Source organism: Rana temporaria, chromosome 2 (assembly GCF_905171775.1).
Source record: "Rana temporaria chromosome 2, aRanTem1.1, whole genome shotgun sequence".
NCBI classification, from domain to species: Eukaryota; Metazoa; Chordata; class Amphibia; order Anura; family Ranidae; genus Rana; species Rana temporaria.
This window is the reverse complement of record NC_053490.1, coordinates 313,682,155-313,706,532: the sequence shown is the minus strand read 5'-3', so window position 1 is coordinate 313,706,532 and position 24,378 is coordinate 313,682,155. Positions and strand designations below refer to the sequence as shown.

Here is a 24,378-nt window from a genome sequence, read left to right as displayed (position 1 = left end):
GAGGAGAGACTGTAGGGTTTTGTGCCAAATCGTTGCAACCTGAGGGCGCAGGATTTGCAAGTCGGGCTTGCTGGGATCAGTAGTCCCTCATCAAATATCCTTTTCAACTTTTCAATTCTGGGCTCTGTATACAGTATGTGGTGTATCTGTGGGGTAGTCTGACTTGGGAGTTACACTACTGAATAAGGTACGGTGTTTATAGTTGGGCCTGTGGTGTCAGGGGACACAAGAGAGGGGTCGGACATAAGAGGAGGTCATTCTTCTGCTCTCCTCCAACCAGGACTTATAGAGCAAATTTGAGTAAAGGTAACCAATCCGGTATAAGGTGTCATATTGTGATTTATTGCTATTAGAGTGTTCGCCTCTGCTCTTGGGGTTATTCGCAGTTGTGGAAAACCCTGAAAGCAGCCTGATATAATAGATTGAGTTATAGTGCTTTTGATCAGCAGTCATTACTATACAGTAAATTTACTGATGGGTATATTTTATGTTAAGGGACACTCTGATGAACACAACAAAATGTGTCCATCAGTGTGCCCCTTAACAAAATATGCTCATCAGTGTGCACATTAAAAATATGCCCATTAGTGACCACCAATTAACATGTCACATACCAGCAAGATGGGCGGAAACTGCGAGATATAGAGAGCCCGGGACCGCGAGTAGCAGGGGGGCGGGGCGCGCACGTGACATCACACCCCAATCTCGCAAGAAGAGCAAGGAGTGGACCAGTGAGCAGCAGGGGGCGGGGCACGCATGTGACGTCACGCTCCTACTCGCGGCCCATGAGTGCAAGCTGGTCTACTCCGAGACCTGCGGTGCACTCGCTGCGTCACCAACGCTGACATTTAAAATTATACTGGCGGCATTGGCGGTCCGGGCAGAAGCGCCACTTGGGCCGGATTCGGACCGCGGGCCGCCATTTTGTGACGGCTGTTATACAGGATTTATATAGCGCCAACAGTTTGCACAGTGCTTTATAACATGAGGACAGACAGTACAGTTACAAAACAATTCAATACAAGAAAAATCGTGAGGGCCCTGCTCGATGGAGCTTACGATCTAGAAGTATGTGTGTGTGTGTGTGTGTGCCCGTATGGCACCAGTAACTTCAGTCCCTTGGAAGAAGAATGAGGCCTTGAATTTTCAGCTAGCCACTTTAGTTGGTGCACTTAGAATTTCTGCTTGGCAAATTGTAACTGTGGTATGCTGACGGTATCCAGATAGCAAAGCGGACACTGTAACTGCTTAACAGGGCATCAATGAGATCCAGGTTCTGGTAAGTGTGGGCAAAGTGAAGTAACTCTGTCTGTGTGCAGTGTCCTTGTTTCCTGCAAATGGGCAAGTGCCCTCTCACCAATCCTGCGGTCAAGGCCTAAACAATGTCCTGGAACAGGCAGGCTCTTCTGGTAACCTGACTGGTCACCCCACACACACTGGAGCACCTCATGCTGTCGATGCAGGTGTGCCTGGAGATGCACCCCGGATCCCCTCTCAGGCTGGATGTCCCCGACCGGCCGTGGATGAGAAGCGATGAACTGACCCAGAATGCAACACTTCTCCCCTTGGTCCAGTCTCTTCTCCTGCCTTGTGGTGACTGACTCTCATCAGGCAAAATAAGGTGTTGTCCTGGTTCTTTTCTCCCCACAGCATGCTGGGGTGTGTATTTGTCAGAGAAGTTCCCATGATGGACACGCTGTTGGCCACTCTGGCGAGCGCCTGTGTGTTCCTGTGCACGCTGGTGCACGTGTGCCTATGCGCGCTGGTGTGCGTGCGCCTGTGTAGGCTGCACCTGACCTTGGCTTGCCTTGACCCTGAACCTGCCTGTTCCTCTGTACCTAGCTGCCTAACCATTGCCAACCCTGCCTGTGACCTGACCAATCTGTTCTGCTCCTGCTCAACATCACTCACCGGTGTACCTGTCTGCCTGTCTGCTGCCAAGTGGGTCATCATTCCCTCTGCATCCGGTTCCAAAGCCGCTTCTCCTGCAAATACCCGCCAGGCTCTTTTACCACTCCGCACTCCCGTGCCTCCTGTCTACACTACCAGGGGCCGCGAGTCGGACACCTTCCTCTGCTCCATTGGACTCGTCAGTCAGGTATGTGCAAGTCTGACAGTACTTCTGTCCCCCATTGACTGCTATGGGGCCTTTTGCACAAGGGACTTCATGTCCCACAATTCCTTGCTGCACTACTGCTTGTTAATGCTTGGCTCCCTCCCCCTGCCAATGAATATGCAGAGGAGGGAGCAGATGAATGGATGCCTGTGTGTGTGTGAGCGCCGTTCGCATTACTAATCAGTCAGTAAGGAGTAGAGGGAGGGTGAGAAATCCCCCGCAGCAGCTGACAGGGACGCTCTCTCTTTAGTGAGAGCCTTGCTCAGCTTGGCATGGCTGCAGGAGATGCGGGGCACCCGCTACACACTGCCCCCACCAAGGAACTTTTGGTCCTCCGAAGGAAGTAAGTCCTTGACCTGGTACATGCTTTTTAAAACAGAGGTCGTTAACCCCCAGGCCAAAGTTCAACACCGGACCGCAGCGCCTCTATTGCGGGACTGTGCCGTGAAGGAGACAGCGGTAATATGCACCTGACCACTGACCGCCCTGTGCAGCGAGGCATGGACATTGCCTTTCACATGCCGGTAGAGAGCCGGAATCGCCTTCCACAAACTCACGGAAGGAGGCAGAATCTACCAACTGAAAAGGCAGAAGTTGAAGTGCTAGCAATTTAGCTAAGCTAGCATTCAACCGCTGGGCATGTGGATGGCTGGGAGAGAACTTCTTTTGGCGCTGCAGCAGCTGGGGCAGGGAAATTTGCTGGTACAATCTGCCATCGGTGTACCGATAGTAGATTCCCCGCAAGTACTTGGCTGTGACACACCTAATTCTACACCTTCAGTCCTATCAGTGCAGGCTTCAGAGAGGACTGAGGGTATAGTGGGGTTGGAGATCCCTGCTGATTAGGAGCAAGGGGAGGTCCGCTTTGTTCTTTGGTGTGGGTCTTTGAGGTACGCTTGCCAATGAACTGCATGGGAGGTCGACATATGTCTGGTCAAGCATGTTTTGGCCACGCGAGATACCCTTGAGACATATGTTGCAAATAGCAGCGGTGCAATCTGATGCACTCGTCTAAAAAAAGGCCCATACCAAAGAACTTTTGGAATAACGCTAAGAGACAGCAGCGCCCTGCACATGCGTAGCTCTGCGTTGTGATGCAGTCAGTGTGCTGCCCTTAAGCTGGCCCCTGGAGGGCATCCTGCCTCGTTGGAGATGTGCCTGTGCCTCCTCTCTCCTATCAGGCACCCACGTAGAGTGACCTCATCATCCCCTCCCTCCTCATCACTATAGAAAACCTGGCAGTATGCTGCATCTGGGGGAACATGACTGCCAGATTGCTGTCCTTCTTGGGCACCCCCTCTCTCTGGGCTCACGTTACTGACTTCCTCTAGCTGTGTACCATCATCGGAGCCTTCAAAACACTGCACATCCTCATGCAGAATGTACCCAACACTGTGGTCAAACAGTTCAGGGGACTCCTCAGGAGGACATGGTGGGGCTAGGGAAGGAGTTACTGATGCCATTGAGCAGAGGAAAGACAAAGTAGCCTGAGCCTGGGTGAGAGAGGATGAGGATGGCTTGGTCATCCACTCTACCAAGTCTTCGGCATCTTGCGGCTCAACATGGCCAGCTGTCAAAAAAAGGACGAGCGTGTCCCACGGCCACGTGCTGATGAGGATGCACCGTGTCCACGACCAGCACTGTTGCCTCTAGATGCAGAGCCTGCTTGCCCTCTCTGCCTCTCCTTGTTGTCCTTCCAGACATACTAATGGCCTGCACACTGCAGAGGACACAGGCAGTACACACACCACGTAGCTTTAGGTGCACACTGCAGAGGACACAGGCAGTACACACACCACATAGCTTTAGGTGCAAACTGCAGAGGACACAGGCAGTACACACCACGTAGCTTTAGGTGCACACTGCAGCGGACACGGGCAGTACACACACCATGTAGCTTTAGGTGCACACTGCAGCGGACACAGGCAGTACACACCACGTAGCTTTAGGTGCACACTGCAGCGGACACAGGCAGTACACACCACGTAGCTTTAGGTGCACACTGCAGAGGACCAGGGCAGTACACACACCACGTAGCTTTAGGTGCACACTGCAGAGGACACGGGCAGTACACACCACGTAGCTTTAGGTGCACACTGCAGAGGACACAGGCAGTACACACACCACGTAGCTTTAGGTGCACACTGCAGAGGACCAGGGCAGTACACACACCACGTAGCTTTAGGTGCACACTGCAGAGGACACGGGCAGTACACACCATGTAGCTTTAGGTGCACACTGCAGAGGACACAGGCAGTACACACCATGTAGCTTTAGGTGCACACTGCAGAGGACACAGGCCGTACACACCACATAGCTTTAGGTGCACACTGCAGCGGACACGGGCAGTACACACACCATGTAGCTTTAGGTGCACACTGCAGAGGACACAGGCAGTACACACCACGTAGCTTTAGGTGCACACTGCAGAGGACACAGGCAGTACACACCACGTAGCTTTAGGTGCACACTGCAGCGGACACAGGCAGTACACACACCACGTAGCTTTAGGTGCACACTGCAGAGGACACGGGCAGTACACACACCACGTAGATTTAGGTGCACACTGCAGAGGACACGGGCAATACACACCATGTAGCTTTAGGTGCACACTGCAGAGGACACAGGCAGTACACACAACGTAGCTTTAGGTGCACACTGCAGCGGACACAGGCAGTACACACCACGTAGCTTTAGGTGCACACTGCAGAGGACACGGGCAGTACACACACCACGTAGCTTTAGGTGCACACTGCAGAGGACACAGGCAGTACAAACCACGTAGCTTTAGGTGCAAACTGCAGAGGACACGGGCAGTACACACCACGTAGCTTTAGGTGCACACTGCAGAGGACACAGGCAGTAAACACACCACGTAGCTTTAGGTGCACACTGCAGAGGACACAGGCAGTACACCATGTGAGAATACTGCAGCTAGCACAATCACCTGCCTGCCAGTAAATTAGGAAGAGCGGATCTAGCTATACTATACAGTGTATAAATAGATATACAACACCTGGGATGCATATATATCCTCTACACACTGTAACTTTAACTGACTAGCCTGCCTGCTCTATCTACCTACAAAAAATTACACTCTCTCTGTCTTCTCTCTCTTAACCCCCACAACACACTACACAAGGCCGACCTGCAGGTGGCCTTTTATAGTGTGAGGCGTGTACTAAACCCCCTGAGCCATAATTGGCCAAAGCCACCCTGGCTTTGGCCAATTATGGCTCTCCGTTTTTTGCAAGCTGTTATTGGCCAAGCATGCAGGTCATCAGTCAGCAATGCACTGCGATGCCACAGTGAATTATGGGGCGTGACACGCCACTCGAATTTGGCGCAAACGGCCGTAACGTTCGGATTTCGTCAAACATACGATATTCGAGTTGAACGTGAGTTCGACTCGAACACGAGGCTCAACCCTACTGTTCAGTTTTTCAAAAGAAAAAAAACGTGAACGAGAAGAACAGAATACATTATTAAAGGCCACCTCTTCGATAAATGCATCTGCATTGAGAGCCTCATTATTAGTGGCTAACTGCATTGCTAAATCTAAGAAACCCTTTAAAATCGGAGAACAGTTGATCCTGCCTGCTGCAAAGGACATTTGCAATGTAATTCTAGGAGAGGCTGTGGTTGAAAGGGTGAAACGTGTTCCTCTTTCGGCTAGCACTGTAGCTAGACAAATTAATCAAATCGCAGAGGATATTGAGACACAATTGATAGAGATAATTAAGGAGTCACCGTGGTATGCCATACAGAGTCTGCTGATGTTGACAACAAGGCAACAATGGTTGTTTTTGTGCGATATGTTTTTCAGAAGGATGTGCTTTGTGGACTCTTGTTGCCAACCAACACCACAGCTACAGAATTATTCAAGCCTTTAAATGATTTTATGTCAGGAAAAGTTAATAGGTAATTTTGTGTTGGTATATGCACGGACGGAGCTACTGCCATGACTGGACGACTTTCTGGTTTTACTACTTGGGTCAAGGAGATTGCTTCCGAATGTGAGTCTATGCACTGTGTCCTCCATAGAGAAATGCTTGGTACCCGAAAAATGCCACCTGAACTGGACAACATTTTGCAGGATGTGATTAAAATAATCAACCACATTAAAGTACATGCCCTCAACTCACATCTGTTCACACAGCTCTGTGAGGAGATGGAAACAGGGCAAGATGGCTTTCTAAAGGTAGAGCACTGAGCAGAGTGTTTGAGTTAAGCCTCGTACACACATACGGGTTTCCCGGCTGACTTAAAAGCGAGAACCTGCTCGGTAACTTTTTCCCCTTACACACGACCGGGTTTCCCGACAGGAAAACTGCCATGAGAGCTTTGGTCGGGAATCCTGGCCGTGTGTATGCTCCATCGCAGGGTTTCCCATAGGAAAACTGCCGGGTTAAAAACCGCCGGGAATTCCAGTGGGAAAAAAAGAGAGCTGGTTCTCTTTTTTTCCCCGGCAGTTTTCCTGTCGGGAAAACTGCGATGGAGCATACACACACGGCCGGTTTTCCCGGCCGGCAGTTTTCCCGATGGGAAAACCGGCCGTGTGTATGAGGCTTCACAAGAGCCACTCCAGAGATTTCTTTCTGAAAAACAGTCACCACTTGCAGCACATTTCAGTGTCACAGAATGGGTCACAAAACTTGCTTACTTGTGTGACATATTTAACCTGCTTAACTAACGCAATCAGTCACTTCAGGGGAGAATGAGAACAGTGTTCAAGTCGGCAGATAAAGTGGCTGCATTCAAAGCCAAACTGGAATTATAGGGGCGAAGACTGAATAATGGTATTTTTGACATGTTTCAAGCACTATCGGAGCTTTTGAAAGAGACTGAGCCAGGACCTTGCTTCACCAACATGGTCCATGATCACCTCTCTCGGCTTTCAAAAGAATTTGAGCATTACTTCCCAACCACAAAAGACCCCCGAACTGGAAAGGAATGGATCTGTAACCCATTTGTGAATAAGCCAGGTGAATCCACTTTGTCCACGCTAGAAGAGGATCAACTGCTTGAGATCGCAAATGATGGTGGCCTTAGAAAGTGTGTTTGACATGAATTAAAATCTCTATACGTTCTGGATTAAAGCCAAGGCAAAATATCCTGCAATGGCCACAATAGCACTGAAATGCCTGCTGCCATTTCCAACATCTTATCTTTGTGTAGCTGGGTTTTCTGCAGTGACAGCAACCAAATCGAGATTACGGAGCAGATTGGACATAAGCAACACACTTCAGGTGTCACTGTCTCCTATCACCCCAAGATGGGGCCGTCTAGTTGCAGGAAAACAAGCCCGGGGCTCCCACTGATCCTGCATTATGGTGAATGGAACAATTTTATTATATAATAGAAATAACGTGCTTCAGTCATCCTGACACCATAACACTGTCTAGTTGCAGGGAAACTAGCTCGGGGCTCCCACTGATTCTACATTACGGTGAATTGAACTATATAATCATTGTATTATATTGAAATAATATAATGTGCTTCAATATTATGGTATCGGGATGATTGAACCGCTAACGCAACACATTGCGATTCCTCCCCCCTACCGGGCCTTGGAAGAATATTCTTCCACAAAACCGGTTCCTGGTGCCAAAAATGTTGGGGATCCCAGTTTTAAAATAAACGTAGAAGAAAAACAGGTTAACCACTGGACCAGCCACTGCAATTATATTGTGGCTGGTTGGCTCCCCTGGGCGAATTGCCGTAACTGTACGTTGGCTGATTTAAGAGCTCTAGGGGGCCCACAACGCCAAAGCACGTGGCCGGCGGGTGTAATGCTCGACATCCACCCGCAATCGCTCCTGACAGAGACAGGACTGAGATCTGTTGATGTAAATAGACAGATCTCCATTCTGTCAGGGGAGGAAAGACAGATCTGCTGTTCCTACTGATTAGGAACAGCAATTGGTCTCCTCCTCCAGATGGTCCCATCCCCCCCACAGTTAGAAACCCTCCCTATTTAACCTGTTGATCGCACCCTAGTGTTAACCCCTTCCCTGCCAGTGACATTTCTACAGTAATCAGTAGCTATTTTTTTTGCGCTATATAAATGGGAATGGTCCGATCCGTCCACCGCAGTCCCATAAAAAATAAAATAAATCGCCAGTACTAGTAAAAAAAAAAAAAAAAAATTATAATAAACAAATTCCATATATCTATCCCCTATATTGTAGACGCAATAACTTTGGCGCAAACCAATCGATATACACTTATTGGGATTTTTTTTTTTTTAACCAAATAAATGTAAAATACATATTAGCCTAAACTAATTTAAAAAAAAAATGATATATAAAAAAAAAAATTGGGATATGCATTATAGCAAAAATAGAAAAATCGTTTTTTTTTTAAATTGCACTATAACTATAAACAAAAAAAACCTTACAATTAAAAAAAAAAAAAAAAAAAAAAAAAAAAAAAAATATATATATATATATATATATATATATATATATATATATAATAAAGATTTTTCTATTTTTGCTATAATGCATATCCCCCCAAAAAAAATTTTTTAATTGCACTATAACTATAAACAAAAAAAGTTACAAACAATAAAAACCACAGAGGTTATCAAATACCACCAAAAGAAAGCTCTATTTGTGGGAAAATAAAGCATTATTTGTTTGGGTACAGTGTTGCACGACCACGTAGTTAAAGCAAAAAGGGGCCTGGTCATTTAGGGGGGCAAATCCTTCTGGTCACATATGAGGACAACAGGGGCTAAGAGCCGCTTCAGGTCTGTGTACGATTAGGTAAGAGAGCTGCCGCTCCAGGTGAGCTCACTAGGGTAATTGATGTCCACTCAGAAGCAGATGGGTGCTGGCAATGCACAGGATGTGCAAAAACAATAAGGATATGGACAGCCGCACTCCAGTAACTTGAAAAAAGACGTGCCCTTTATTGGGTACAGGAAAAAATGCACTACAGGTATCAGCACACAGTGGGATAAACACCTGACGCGTTTCGCATTGAGTGTCAATGCTTAATCATAGCTATGATTAAGCTATGACTATGATTATTATGTCGTTTTTTGCACACACACCTGCTCATGCTTGATTGGGACATCCCAGCCACAATTCCACCTGTGCGTTGAAATGATCCACTGGCCAGGAAATGCAGGGTTGCCACTACCTTGACCAGTGGCTCCACTATGATTAAGCATTGACACTCAATGCGAAACGTGTCAGCTGTTTATCCCACTGTGTGCTGATACCTGTAGTGCATTTTTTCCTGTACCCAATAAAGGGCACATCTTTTTTTCAAGTTACTGGAGTGCGGCTGTCCATATCCTTATTGTCTGTGTACGATTAGTAGACTTTCTGTGGATCCTGGCAACCTAGGACACAAAATGGCCAGTGTGTTGAAGTCCTGAGACTGACCAATCTTCCATGGATCACACGATAACATGATCCGCAGGTAGCCATCACAAGGATAGTCTTCCATTTGAACACTACACTTGGATCTTGATATCGTCCAACTTCTTTAGGGGTATAAAAGACAAATACCTCTCGTAAAAGTCTGGTCAGCAAAGTAACCTGAGCCAAAAAGGTCTCTTCTGTAAACTCCTTCAACCCAGACAGACACTACGGACAAAGGGCCTACTAACTTGGCAGGAAGTTTTGAACTAGCAGATTTTCCTGACTGGACTTGTGCTCCTGTCCTCTTATGGTGACATTATGGAGACCCATAAGCATTCTTTACTGAAACATCATAAACTGCAGGTGCCCTCCATTGTTCTCTTGCAGAATCAGCAAAGGTTCTCCTTGAAGGCCCTGGCCTTCTCTCCATGCTTGGGTCACTTTGCTGTGGTCCATGCCAGCCTTCTACTCTTTAACGGACTTGGGCATACCCTCTGGTAATGATCCACACCTTCACAATTTAGGCTGACGGATGGATTTGGTAGCCTCTTGCCAGGTGCGGCCAGAGGTACATTTGGCCCTACAACATCCTCATCTGACAACTCTGTGAACCTTGCTTCCAGCAGGTTCATCATCTGGGACATTTGGATCTTTTCAGACTTGATATGCAGCTGCTCTGCTTCTTTGCACATGTGGGCAGTGATGGTGTCCACTTTAGTGACTTGCCTTGATGACCTGCTTGGATTCTTAAAATTCAGTTCATAAACTTTGCGCAATGAAAAAAACCTAATACTCTTACAGACATCTAAAATCGATACAATACTTTATTATCTGACATACATCTGATAACTTTGCATAGATACTATTTGGTCAGCAAATGTATCCGTGCTAAAAGAATGTAAAAAAATTCTAAATACCAACTGGTTTTAGAACCAGTTGGTATTTAGTTTTTATTACTTTTTACATTCTTTTAGCACCGATACATTTGAAATTATATTTGCTGACCATATAGTATATTTGCAGTTATCAGATGTAATCGATTATGTTCAGTATCAAGTAGATGTATGTCAAGTAATTGAGTATCGTATTTATTAGATGTCCGTTAAGATATTAGGCTTTTATTGTTGCGCAAAGTTTATGAATTGTACATTAAGAATCAAACATGAATATCTGTTGGACCTTTAATATGTATATGCAATAACCTCACCTTAGCGATTTGCAGGCAAGTGGTGGTGGCGGCGGCTTTGGGACAGCCTCGGCATGTGGATGTCCTTGGTGCCGCCTTCCCTATACTCATACTGATTGGCTTAAGACCACTCATGGTGAGAATCAATGGGGGTCTGCAGTGTAGTTCTGATTGTTCTGTGGCGAGAGATACTGGGGATTGTGTCCCAACTTTCAGAAGGGGTTAGTGTGCAATATTGGGAGGCTATAATGTTGCAAGTCCGTGCCATGAGGTCAAGCCTATTGACAAAGACAGAATGACGAAACACGTTTAGGCGTGACCATATGGCTTGCTGCATCTGTCCTGATCTCCTCCCAGGAACCACCACAAATGATCTGATCTTCATGAGTGGTGATGATAGTATCGGAACATAATACACAGTGCAATCGTTTTATACTTAATGAGATCTTTAAAATGTTGTTTGTAAGTGCATAGGGATAAGGGAAGGGGTTCCTTTTATGAATAGGTATAATTAATTTTACGCTGAGGATTATTTCCTTCCTCATGTCCGAGCACACTGAATGGTTATGGCTTGTAAAGCATGAGTGAATCACAGGACCAGAACGTTTGAAATCTTTTTGCTGATAGTTTCTGGATATCCGGGCAGATGGCTTCTAGGCAGCGATCGTAAAGGCATAACATATCCAAAGGAGTTCATCAATTATAAATCTGGTGAGTGCAACTCACTTGGTGTGGTGAAGGTTTAATCCTTAAACATCTGACGTTTTCCCATATGAACTGATATACAAGTACTCCTGACTTAACATCCATCACCTGGATTCACACTATTTTTTTCTGCATGTAATTAACGTGTAGCGCTGCTTAGCCAGAAGGACTATTGAATTTAACTTACGATATGACTAAATATGTTGACTCCTTAGGTATAATAGATAAAAAAAAAAAAAAAATCTATGCACATTACCATCTTATGTGGTTACGGTTTACTGCTCAAAATGGTTGTAAACCTCAGACATGAAATATGAACAAAGCATACATCTCTATAGTGTGTACTTGTCTCAAAAGCACTAGCTGTCATTTCTGTCTGCTACATCATTCGTCTATTATGAGCATGAATTACGTCGGACAAGTTTTCCCCAACACAGAAAAATGGTGCAGGGAGCTCCAGCAGATTGAGTCTCAGCTCTGTTCCTGTGTGCTGTATGAAGGTGGGCATGACCCATCCCTACAATCAGCTCTCCTCACTGAGTACTGCAATTTAAGCTCACTACCCCCTGATTTGTGAACTCATACAAGCTTTATAAATTCAGCACTTAGATACAACTTATGAAGGAGAATTGATTTTATTGTGTATCACCTGAGGCCAGTCACTTCAATGGGTACATGTGACGGTTTACAAACACCAACTATGCACACTGTCAGCTGTAGCAGAGGAACTCCAGGTAGGAAATGCATCCAATCCTTGCAGTTCTGCATGCACCTAAGAGGACATACCCTTACTATAGATGTCAATGCAAAAACTGTTAACATGAAAAAGCAGTCCATACAATACCAAAGATATTTATTCTTCTGTCAAGCAGTAGAATGATTGGCTACTGCAAAAGCGAAGCACATTCGATTACCTGCCCCAACATTCCTTTACACCATACTTCATTATTCAGCCCCAATTTAGTTCATATACAGTACACGTTCCAGTAACTGATCACCAGCAGTTTAACATATACACAACAAACCAATCTGATGGAAAGTATTTTTATTAAGTTACAAGAAAGCATTTAATCAAAGAGCCCAAATCCCATGTCTTCATCAGACTCTTCAGATTCTTCCTTTACTTCTTCCTTCTTTGCAGCTAGAAAAAAAAAAAAAAAAAAAAAAAAGGGAAATTAAAAATTATGGATTCAAATCCTTCAGACTAACTATGCTTAAAAAAAATAAAATAAAAATAAGATACAAATCATTGTAGATGCTTTATAAAAAGAAAGCACTTGTCCCCCTCTCACTAGTGAATGGCAGGGCTCTGCTCAAAGCACCCACTGATCACTGGTTTTAATGGAAAATCCTTTACCACTGCTTTTTACTTTTGGTTCCACCTCCGTTCACCTGACCGCTAGCGGCCAGGAAAGCAGCCGATCCGTGTCTGACTGGCTCTATTCGAGGCTAGAGGAGAGATTTGGGGTCTAATAGACCCCAGATCACTCCATAAAGAGGACCCGTCACAGTCCATGCTACCACACACAAGGGATGTTAAAGTGGTTGTAAAGGCACGTTTTTAACCTTCATGCATGGAGGTAAAAAAACCTTCTGTTCGCAGCAGCTCCACCTAATACTTACCCGAGCCCTCTCGATCCAGCGATGGCCGAGAGCCTTTGCTCTCCAGGGACTTGCACTCCGGATTGAATTTGGCAGCAGCAGAAGACATGGCTCCCACTGCTGTCAATCTCAGCCAGTAAGCCAATCAGTAGACAGGAGGGGGCAGGGCCAAGCTGTGGCTCAGTGTGTAAAAGGACACACAAAGCTGTGGCACAGAAGCGCGCCTGCTTGGGTGCCCCTAGAGCAGGGGTGCCGAACCAGTGGCCCTCGACCTCCTGCTCTGGGATGGCAGGTTGGCAAGCCCAGATCACAGGTTGCCAACCCACCATCCCAGAGCAGCCATTTTGTGAATGCCGCCTCTGTTAAAGGAAGCAAGTGCCTGCAGAGCCACATAAGCCGATGCTTCCTGTATTGCGCCCACTGTCACAGGCGGAATACCACCAAATGCACTCTGCCTGGGACAGCAACAGCCGAAGATACATGAATAGAAGACAGTCATTAAAGGTAAGTTTACTACTACAGTGTAGAAGATATATATATATATATATATATATATATATAACACCAGCGTTTTGGGCAAATCGCAGCACATCAGTGTGAAAGCAGCCTTAGGCCCCTTTCACATGATCTGGTCGGGGGAAAAAAAAAAATTTGGGAAAGAAAGAATGTTACGCTAACTAAATTGATGCCCAACATGTCTTGCTTCAAAATTGCGCCCGCTCGTGGAATTAGCGTCAAACTTCGGCACATAAAAATTTCCATTGGCCTTGTTTACATTTTTTTTTACAGGTTACCAGTTTTGAGTTACAGGGGAGGTATTGTGCTAGAATTATTGCTCTTGCTCTATCGTGGTGATAGCTCACACGTGTGGTTTGAACACAGTTTTTATATGCCGGCGCGACTTGTTATGGAGCCGAGTGGGGGGGCATCATACCCTTACTTGGCTTTATGCTACCGATAGGATCGGATCGTCTCTACCGCTACCAACGGCTCCGGTAAGCGACATGTCTGATCAATATCTACCACAATCCCATGTCTAATCCTAGTGTTTTATTGATCAAATGCATCTAACAGGTGGAACAAGTGGTCACAAGCACATTCAGAGGAAAAATACATTTGGCGATTACCTGGTGCAGCAGCTCCAGCAGCTGGAGCTGATGCAGGAGCAGCAGCAGACACGGCACCCCCAGATGGTACTGAACACAGCTTTGAAAGGCCTTCAGAGAAAGAAAATAAAATGTCAAATTATATTTTACTGAAGTATAAAAACGTGTAGCCAGCTGCACAGCCAACAATGTTTTAACAAGATACTAAATTTTGTCAGACTGGGATATCTAGCATAGCTCTGAGAAAGCCTCTTGCACACGGCTCAGTACAACGTTTTTTTTTTTTTTTTTACACAGAGCTAAAAATGCATCCCATTAATTGTAATGTGCCTATGCACACAGGCGTATAAACAAGTATATACAGTGGTATAAAAAGATAAATAATTTCAGAACTTTACACCTTTAATGTGACCTATAAAACTGTACAACTCGGTTGAACAAACTGAAAACTATTGAGGGAAGTAAAAATGAATATATGGTTGCATAAGTGTGCACACACTTAAATGAATACTTTGTTGAAGCACATTTTGATTTAATTACAGCACTCAAGTCTTTTTGGGTACGAGTCTATCAGCATGGCACATCTTGACTTGGCAATATTTCCCCACTCTTTGCGAAAACACTCCAAATCTGTCACACTGAGGGTATCTCCTGTGCAACAGCCCTCTTCAGATCACCCCACAGATTTTCAATCAGATTTAGGTCTGGGCCATTCCAAAATTGTAATCTTCTGGTGAATCTATTCCTTTGTTGATTTGGATGTATGTTTTGGGACGTTCTAATGCTGAAAGATGAATTTTCTCTTCACGTTCAGCTTTCTAGCAGACGCCTAAAGGTTTTGTGCCAATATTGATTGGTATTTGGAACTGTTCATAATTCCCTCTTGACTAAGGCCCCTGTTCCAGCTGAGGAAAAATAGCCCCAAAGCATGTTCCATTGATGATGTGCATTGTTTTTGCACCAAACATATCTTTTGGAATTATGGCCAAAAAGTTCAACCTTAGGCTCATCAGACCAGAACACATTTTCCCACATGCTTTTGGGGAACTTCAGATGTATTTCTGCTAAATTTAGCAGGGCCTGGATGTTTTTCTCCGTAAGAAAAAGCTTCCATAGCCCAGACATATGAAGAATACGGGAGAGTGTTGTCGCATGTACCACACAGCCAGTACTGTAGGCCCTTGGCAGCCTCCCTGACCAGTTTTCTGCTCATCTTTTCATCAATTTGAGGGACGCCCAGTTCTTGGTAATCTCACTGTTGTGCCATATTTTTTCCACTTGATGACTGTCCTCACTGTGTTCCATGGTATATATAACACCATGGAAATTATTTTGCATCTTTCCCCTGACTGATAACAATGAGATCCCTCGGATGCTTTGGAAGCTCTCTGCAGACCATGACTTTTGCTGTAGGATGTGACTAAGAAAATGTCAGGAAAGACCCAATACAACAGCTTAACGTTATTTGGGGATAATTAGAGGCACTTTAAAATGACGGCAGGCATGTACCGACTCCTATTTAACATGAAATGGAATGTGATTGCTTAATTCTGAACACAGCTACATCCCCAGTTATAAGAGGGTGTTACACACTTATGCAACCATATTATTTTATTTTTTATTACCCCCTAAAAGATTTTAGTGATTTGCAGATTTGCTGCTGCTTGTGTGAGTGGGATGTGTACTGCACCAATCACATCTGATGGAGAGGAGGGTCAGCAGGGATTGGCGGAGTAAGATGCTCCACCTCTGGGTTCTTCCTTAGCCCCTCAAACAAATGTTGGGTGGGTGGGGTGTGAGAACCATGGGGTAGGAGAAGGGGGGGGGGGAAAGCAGAGGTGGGTAGAGCAGAACTGGAGTGAAGCTAGGGGATCCTCTTCTGTATAGGGATATAAAAAAAAAAAAAAAAAAAAAGAGGATTTGTTCTGGCATGAGGAAAGAGGGGGTAAGTGGTAAATAGATGGGTGTCAAGGGGACTGGAAATACTGTCGGTTGGTAAGGAACAGCCACAGTATAAAAAGTTTAGTGAGGGAAAGTGGAGGGACTATTAGAAAATAATTCCAGCTGGCTGGGGAAGAGATTGTAAAGTAGCAGGGCTGCGAGATGTCCGCAAATCGGCTGGGAGAAGGGAGCAAGAGAGAACAGATCTGGGCTAGGAGCAGTGCGACATGCAGAGATAGACCTGTGCGAGGATGAAATGGAGTAGGATGGTATAGTGGCTGAGGAGGAAGAGAGCACTGAAGATTGTCACGAGACAGAACAGAACTGACCTATAGTGTAGCAAAAAAGACAGCCAAAAACGTGAGGGAAACTGTTGCCACTGACAGAAAACTGTGGGGAGAAAAATTTCAAGTACTGAATATCATTGAAGTCTGACCAAAGTAGGATCCTTGTCCTTACCATCTGACTTTTGACATCCGACACGCGATTACAGCAGCAGTAAAAGGAATTTATCTCACTCTGGGATTATTTTCATTGGTCAAAGAACAAGTCAGACTATCACAAAGCCGGTCATACTGCTGTCGTGTAGTATAGTGTGAACCCAGACTAAGACAGCTCTAGGAAGGGGCTGGTAAATGACATTCACTGGCCCCTTCCCCCACCTTGTGTCCTGACAGATCCCTCTGCTTTCCGAGAGAGAACAGGCAGTGCATCAGCAGAAAGCTGACAGGAGGGGGAGAAGCACACATCGGGGAGATGTGCGAAGGTCGGAAATTGCCCAAGTCATTTTAGGAACTATGGTGCTGCTTTTAAAACAAGACCTAGGAAAATAAAGACATTGTGGTTTCAGCTTTGGGTAGGGGTTCTGAACTTGTACTTCTCACAACATCAACTTAATGCATGACTTCAAAAATTACTCAATTAAAAAGGGTCTCTTTTTTTACCGACAATGGTTCTGTATAAGGGAAGTGTATTTCTCAAACACAGTGGTATAAACATTCATTCACATACATACTAACCGTTATTGATGAGGTCATCGACATTTTTTCCACCAAGCTCAGATATAATCTAAAAGAAAATGCAAGAGGAGATTAAAAAAAAAAAAAAAATGGGAGATATAGGCACTTACCACTCTGATAAGACACTGTTGAAAATAGCACACCACCATTACGTTAGAGGTCATCTTCCCACTCCACCAACCCCAAACACAGAGCATAGATACTTTACCTCACAGCAGTCCTGTGAAATACCCAGCACTTGTGGATATGGAGGACTGTACGACTCCCTCCTTTTCCTCACTTTATGCAGTGCCCAACGCCTACAATTTGTGTGGCTCCCACAGACCATCACCGAGTTTACAGGAGGGGTTTCTACTGGGGGTTCTCCACCAAGTGAACAGGTCAACAGGGAATAAAACAATATCTTAGGACAGGGCTACCAAGAGATCCTTTTACTTTGCACAGAACGAGAAAGCGAAGGTTCACTTTAGTACACACAAGGAAAAATAGAATGACCATGGGTGGTGGGGTGGGGTTGAATGAATGAATGAGATGTACATATACCAAACCCATGATGCTTTGTATTCTGCGGGCACTACCACCCACCAAACATGAATGGGGCCCATGCCGCCACTGCATGCAAGTGGCGGTACAGTATTTAGGGGGTTAAAACAGGCAGTGAGGAGGCAACATATTGCCTCTTTACTGCCCGTTAAACACCTCTGAAATGCAATCTGAACGCAGATTGCTTTTCAGAGGAGCAGTAGTTCTTGCTGCATATATAAACAAGCCCTAAACGAGTCAAGAATCTTCACTCAAATTACATCCGAGTTCAATTTAAAAAACCAATCATGCATAGATGAAACACAACTGGGTAATAAGTGAAAAGAGCCAAACTTTACCATAAAGACATTCTCTCCTTTAATTGTCAAAACATCCCTTGCACATGCGTGGGAGTTCAGTTGTTCCAACACACAGGCGCTTGCTTGGTGTAAATACTAAATACAGCTGCATGCTGGCAGGTTGCTTCATTTTATTGCAGAGACATGCAATAAGGAACCTGCCTGCTCAGAACTTTAGTTCCATTTTAAGCAGTCAGAGCCGGTTCACTCCCATGGCACGACTTCGGGGGCGACTCTGCAAGTCGTCCTGAGGACGACTTCAGAGGCGACCAGCAAAATGACTTCTGTATAGAAGTCAATGCAGGTCACCCCGAGCCGCCCAAGTCGCGCAGGAACCTTTTTCTAAGTCGGAGCGACTTGCGTCGCTCCTATTAGAAAGATTCCATTGCATTGAATGGGAAGCGACTCGTCAGACGGCTGAGCTGCCTGACGAGTCGCCACAGTGTGAACCGGCTCACAGAAACTTGTTTATTACTTTTGGTATAAACGTTTGAACCAAGTGAAGGAATGCTGACCAATGTAAGCATTAAATGGTTTCTGTTTAAACTAAGTTTTGCCACACAGCTTGTTGCGCTAAAGGAATTTGAAAAAGAACAGCAGAATTAACCGGTAAAAAAATAAAAATACAGGGCAGCCCAGAAAAACAGACTGCTGTGTTAATGCCAGCGACATTATACATATTTTTTATTTTAGCAGCTTTAACCTAAATAACGTTTGTGCGCTGCACTAAGCAGAGGCAATAGAAGTCCATGCATAGCGTCAGATTTATAACATCCATATCATTGTAAAGCGCTGCGTAAACTGTTGGCGCTATATAAAATCATGTATAATTACAAAACACATAAGGTAACCAGTATAGAGCTTATTCACCTTGTCCAGGCGATCTTGATCAGCTTCGATTCCTACGCTGGATAGGATTTTCTTGATATCTTTTGCTGAGGGACTGCTGTTACCACCAAGGGTAGCAAGCAGGTAAGCGGCCATGTAACGCATTCTGCAATTAGAAGAAAAAAAGTTTATGACAACGCTGTACCTTTATATACAAGTACATACATTATCCCCAAAGTGATTATTCATGAATTAGGTCATTAAAACCTGCGTACATTTTTATTGAACCCCATTACTGAGAAGTGTGCATTTCAATAGGTCCACTTTAAAATGAATCTGCGTTTTGCCAATACACACAGTATGTCACAAAAGCAAGTACATCCCTCACATTTTATAACTTTAATTATATATCTTTTCATGTGACAACACTAAACAAATTACACTTTCCTATAACATAAAGTAGTGAGTGTACAGCTTGTACAAGTGTAAATTTGCTGTCCCCTCAAAATAACTCACACAGCCATTAATGTCTAAACCTCTGGCAACAAAAGTGAGTACACCCCTAAGTGAAAAATTTCAAAATTGGGCCCAATAAGCCACCCCCCCCCTCCTGTCATTGCAACTCATTAGTGTTACAAGGCCCCAAGTGTGAATGTGGAGCAGGCGTGTTAAATTTGGCGTCAATCTCATTCTCTCATACTGGTCACTGGAAATGGCACCCCATGGCAAAGAACTCTCCGAGGAGCTGAGAGAAAAAAAAAAAAAAAATAAAAAAAAAAAAATTGTTGATCTAGATAAAGATGGCCTAGGCTATAAGAAGATTGCCACGACCAGGACAGTGACCAAGACCATACAGAGGTTTAACAGGACAGGTTCCACTCAGAACAGGCCTCGCCATGGTCCACCAAAGACGTTACATGCACATGCTCAGCGTCCTATCCAGGCGATTGTCTTTGGAAAATGCTGCCAGCATTGCTGCAAAGGTTGAAGGGGTGGGGGGTCAGCCTGTCAGTGCTCAGACAATACGCCGCACACGACATGAAATTGGTCTGCATGGCGGTGGTCCCAGAAGAAAGCCTCTTCTAAAGATAATGCACAAGAAAGCCCAAAAACAGTTTACGGAAGACAAGCAGACTAAGGACATGGATTACTGGAACCATGTTCTGTGGTCTGATGAGACCAAGATAAACTTATTTGGTTCAGATGGAGGAGTACAAAGACAAGTGTGTCTTGCCTACAGTCAAGCACGGTAGTGGAAGCATCATGGTCTGGGGCTGCATGAGTGCTGCCAGCACTGGGGAGCTACAGTTTGTAGAGGGAACCATAAATGCCGACATGTACTGTGACATACTGAAGCAGAACATGATCCCTTCAGAGATTGGGCCGCAGGGCAGTATTCCAACATGATAATGACCCCAAACACACCTCCAAGATGACCACTGCCTTGCTAAAGAAGCTAAGGGTAAAGGTAATGGACTGGCCAAGCATGTCGTCTCCAGACCTAAACCCTATTGAGCATCTGTGGGGGATCCTCAAACAGGAGTTGGAGGAGCGCAAGGTCTCCAACATCCAGCAGCTCCTTGACTTCATCATGGAGGAGTGAAAGAGGACTCCAGTGGCAACCTGTGAAGCTCTGGTGAACTCCATGCCCAAGAGGGTTAAAGGAGTGCTGGAAAATAATGGTGACCAAACAAAATATTGTCAATTTGGGCCAATTTGGACATTTTTACTTAGGGGTGTAATCACTTTTGTTGCCAGTGGTTTAGACATTAATAGCTGTGTGTCGAGTTATTTTATACTTCTCATACTCTGAGCCTTTTGATATTGGAAAGTGCCCATTGTCATCATTGCCTGGTTTAGCTGTCCTTTTCCATCGTTTTACCTTACACTGCGTATGCAGTGGAAACCTTCAGGATTCCATCCCTCTGTCCGTCATTCAAGCTGCCTTGGAGTTAGGACATCGTCCCCCTTTTAAGCCTGTTTGACCCAATAAGCATATGCTTACTTGGGTCCATTCTCTCTGGTAAGCCTCCCATTTAATTTGGTGGTGGATCTACTAGCAAATTTTCATCATTATTATCAACACTAAGTCACCCTTGGTTGGATCATTTTGATTATGAATTTTAGAGACTGTTTTCCTTTTTTCACAATCTATGGACTTTTGAGCACTTATGGTGTTATCACATGTTTATAGGACTCATTTGCAGTCTCTTATTTTTTTACACATATATATTTAGCGCTGCACTTTGTTTTTTTGTGTTTGTTTGCAGAATCGATCCAATTCTGTGGTGTTGGCTGCCATTTATATATTTATTTAGGTAGCGCGGTGATTATATATACAAATTTTTTGTATATTGTTCTTTTTGGAGTTATTTTGAGGGGACAGCAAATTGACACCGTTATACAAGCTTTACACTTACTACTTTACATTGTAGCAACGTGTCATTTCTTGTGTTGTCACATGAAAAGATAATAAAATATTTACAAAAATGTAAGGGGTGTACTCACTTTTGTGAGATACTGTATAGTATGAATACCGGGAGCCAGGAAGCTCACCTCCTGCCACATTAGAGCATTATTACAGTGTAAGCTCTGACCAGGACACCAGTCCACAGCTGCTGTGTAAATCCACCTGTACAAGTCAATGGCTGTATACATTCCATGCCCAGAGTTGAACAGCCATAAACATACATGTGCTTATCAGGGAAGATATAAATCAATGATTTATTTTTAATAAACAAGAAAAAATATAAATAAATCAGATTTGTTTGATTTAAAGCGGATTTTTTGGATTTAAATAGGATTTGTCATATTTTAATAAAATGCTTTTGGCGTAAAAATCTATCCAAAGATAGTTTTCAAATTAAGATACATTAATAATTTAGTTTATTCAGCACAAAATACAGCTTAGTTATGTAGCTTAAAGCGGGGGTTCACCCTATCGACGGGAAAAATTTTTTTTTTTTTTATTTTACCTTAAAATCAGGCATTGTAGCGCGAGCTACAGTATGCCTGTCCCGAATTTTTTAGCCCCGTACTCACCTTGTAGTCGTCCATCGAAGATTCCGGGGAATGGGCGTGCCTATGGAGACGGAGGATGATTGACGGCCGGCTCTGGCGCGTCACGCTTCTCCGGAAATAGCCGAAATAGGCTTGGTCTTCACGACGCGTGCGCATAGCCTGTGCGCAGGCGCCGTGAAGAGCCGAGACCTACTCCGGCTGTCTTCGGGGAGAGTGACGTGCCAGGGCCGGCCGTCAATCATCCTCCCTCTCCATAGGCACGCCCATTCCCCGCGGGAGCCGGAATCTACGATGGACGACTACAAGGTGAGTACGGGGTTAAAAAAATCGGGACAGGCATACTGTAGCTCGCGCTACAATGCCTGTCTCGATGGTAAAATGTGTCGGGGGGGGGGTGAACTACCGCTTTAAGACCCCTTTCACACTGGGGCGTTTTTCAGGTGCTTTAGCGTTAAAAAAGCGCATTAAATGCACCTGAAAGAAGCTGCATCTGCAATCCCAATGTGAAAGCCCTTAGTGCTTTCACACTGAGGAGCTGCGCTGGCAGGGCGTCAAAAAAAAGGTCCCGCAAGCAGCTTCTTTGCAGCGCTTTAGGAGCGTTGAATACACCGCTCCTAAAGCGCACCTTCCCATTGAGTCCAAATTTTTTTTTTAACGCCAAAGCGCCTGAAAAACGCCCCAGTGTGAAAGGGGGTCTTAGTGGAGCTTTACCAGCATTTTTCGGGCACTGGCAGTGTGAAAGGGCTCTGAAAGCACTTGTGCTTTCACATTGGATTGCAGATGAGGCTTCATTCAGGCGCTTTTTTTTTTAACGCCAAAGCGCCTGAAAAAAGCCCCAGTGTGAAAGGGGCCTAAGGTTGTATATATTCTGCAATATTTACATTTTTGATAAACTCATTCAATGAATCCAAGCTCTGCAAGCCAAGATAGCATGCACTGCCTTGATGCATTCACACAATATCAGAGTAACCATGAGATAAAACAAAGGTGAGGAATATTCCTTTAACCCAATGTCTTGCAAATGTATGTACACTACAAACTAATTGAAATTGGTTCGGACATCGCCGTTTTACTGACCTCACAGCTTATTCTAAATAGGAAACCTTCATTGAAGTTCATTTTGTTTGTAAATTTTAAAGATTCTAACTACCAGCAAGAACGAGTCCTTACATTTAAAGGAGCACCCATCATTTCACACCCATCAGGGCAGCACCTAATAGAGGGCATCCACTCACCTGCTGCATCACTGCCAGTGTTTTGTCGAGATTGTTCCCCCATCGGATAGGGTCTGGCCTCGACTGCGCACTTACCTGGGTGGATGAAGCATCAGTCCGATGCTGCATCTGTCCCCTGGCACCTCCAAGACTGAGAAGCAGGTGATCAAACACAGCTTATTGCTCGGTTTTCAGGGCTCCCTGAGCAGAGAGCTGGTGACTGTCAGCAGCTCTCTGCTGTGCCCCCCAGCTCACTGGCACCCTGGGCTGTGGAGGGGGTGACCCAGGCTCTCAGCAGCTTACAGAAGACAGGCTGAGCCTGGCGACGGTCGATTCGTGTGGGCAGATCCCGACAATGGTGGCGATCTTTACCAAGCCCAGCTCTGACTTCAGCCCGCTGTCTGCTGAAAATGGGTCAAAGGAGTGCAAAACAAACTGCAGTCCTGTGAGCCACAGGAAGAAATGCCGCCAAACGAGCTTTGGCTGTGCCTTTCCCTCAAGTAGTGGACGCGTATGGAGTATTTTTGAAGAAGGATATCGTTCAGACCCTGTTCCCACTTGGTGATCTGCAATCCTGAGGGAGAATCAGTGCGTTTCTGCCCGCAAATCCAAATCGCGTTGACGTGCATTTGGGTGCCATTTCTTATAAAATGCACGGTGCGACACATGGAAACGCAAGCAAATTACTCTTAAGCCCTGTGCAAACTGGCCAAATATCAGGCTGTTCAATAGAAGGGCCATGACTGAAAAAGGTCTGTCAATTGGCATCTGCCCCGTGTGCGCGAAAGGTCTGTCGATCAGCTCTCTCAGCCAATGCCCAGGTGAACGATGGGTTCTGGGAGGGGGGGGGGGTGCCCCCTTGTCAGAACACAATAGCTCAGTAGGGAGATCACTGTGCTAACAGTATAAGTTATGTGATACAGATGGTATGAAAACAAATAGAAACCATGGAATAGATAACCTAGCACATGGAAGCTGTAGCAACATTCACACACATTCTAGATTTATACATATCCCCAACACACAGTGCCCACAGCCATGTGCTCAGTAAATACAGCTTCCCTCAGCTCCCCCATCAGTATATGAGGAGGATTCCTCCCTCACACGACATAAATTCGGCACAGACAGTCTATAAGTCCCTTATTAAACTCACTTTAAGTCTAGAAAGACACGAAACGATGTGCACGCTCCTGATCTTCGGCTCCGAGAAGGAAAGAGAGAGGCACGGGGTTTCCTGAGCAAAGAAGCAAGGAGCTGAGAGTTCAAAGGTCAACATCGTATCCCCCGTTCAAAACCACTCCAACCCCGCATATAACGTTCTGTAATATCGCTTAATACACCATTTAAAGATTTTTATGTGATTTGAACAGCCTATTAATAATT

General features: G+C 45.1%; 1 protein-coding gene across 1 annotated transcript; it reads right to left on the bottom strand.

The window, feature by feature from the left end:
* Positions 1-12,411: 12,411 nt before the first annotated feature.
* LOC120927012 (60S acidic ribosomal protein P2-like) lies at positions 12,412-24,256 on the bottom strand. The gene is made up of 5 exons (XM_040337402.1): positions 24,149-24,256; positions 18,803-18,926; positions 17,052-17,100; positions 14,113-14,202; positions 12,412-12,524 (listed from the first exon to the last, which is right to left on the bottom strand). Exons 2-5 carry the CDS (start codon positions 18,923-18,925, stop codon positions 12,451-12,453), a joined length of 336 nt encoding a protein of 111 aa, XP_040193336.1. The 5' UTR covers position 18,926; positions 24,149-24,256; the 3' UTR covers positions 12,412-12,450.
* Between the last annotated feature and the right edge of the window lie 122 nt (positions 24,257-24,378).

Excerpts from the sequence above, each read along its gene's own strand:
- LOC120927012 (XM_040337402.1), bottom strand. The coding sequence starts at position 18,925 with ATGCGTTACATGGCCGCTTACCTGCTTGCTACCCTTGGTGGTAACAGC. Across the intron at positions 17,101-18,802 it reads ATCAAGATCGCCTGGACAAG|ATTATATCTGAGCTTGGTGG; the intron begins GTGAATAAGCTC and ends ATTTTCTTTTAG. Across the intron at positions 12,525-14,112 it reads TGCTGGAGCTGCTGCACCAG|CTGCAAAGAAGGAAGAAGTA; the intron begins GTAATCGCCAAA and ends TTTTTTTTCTAG.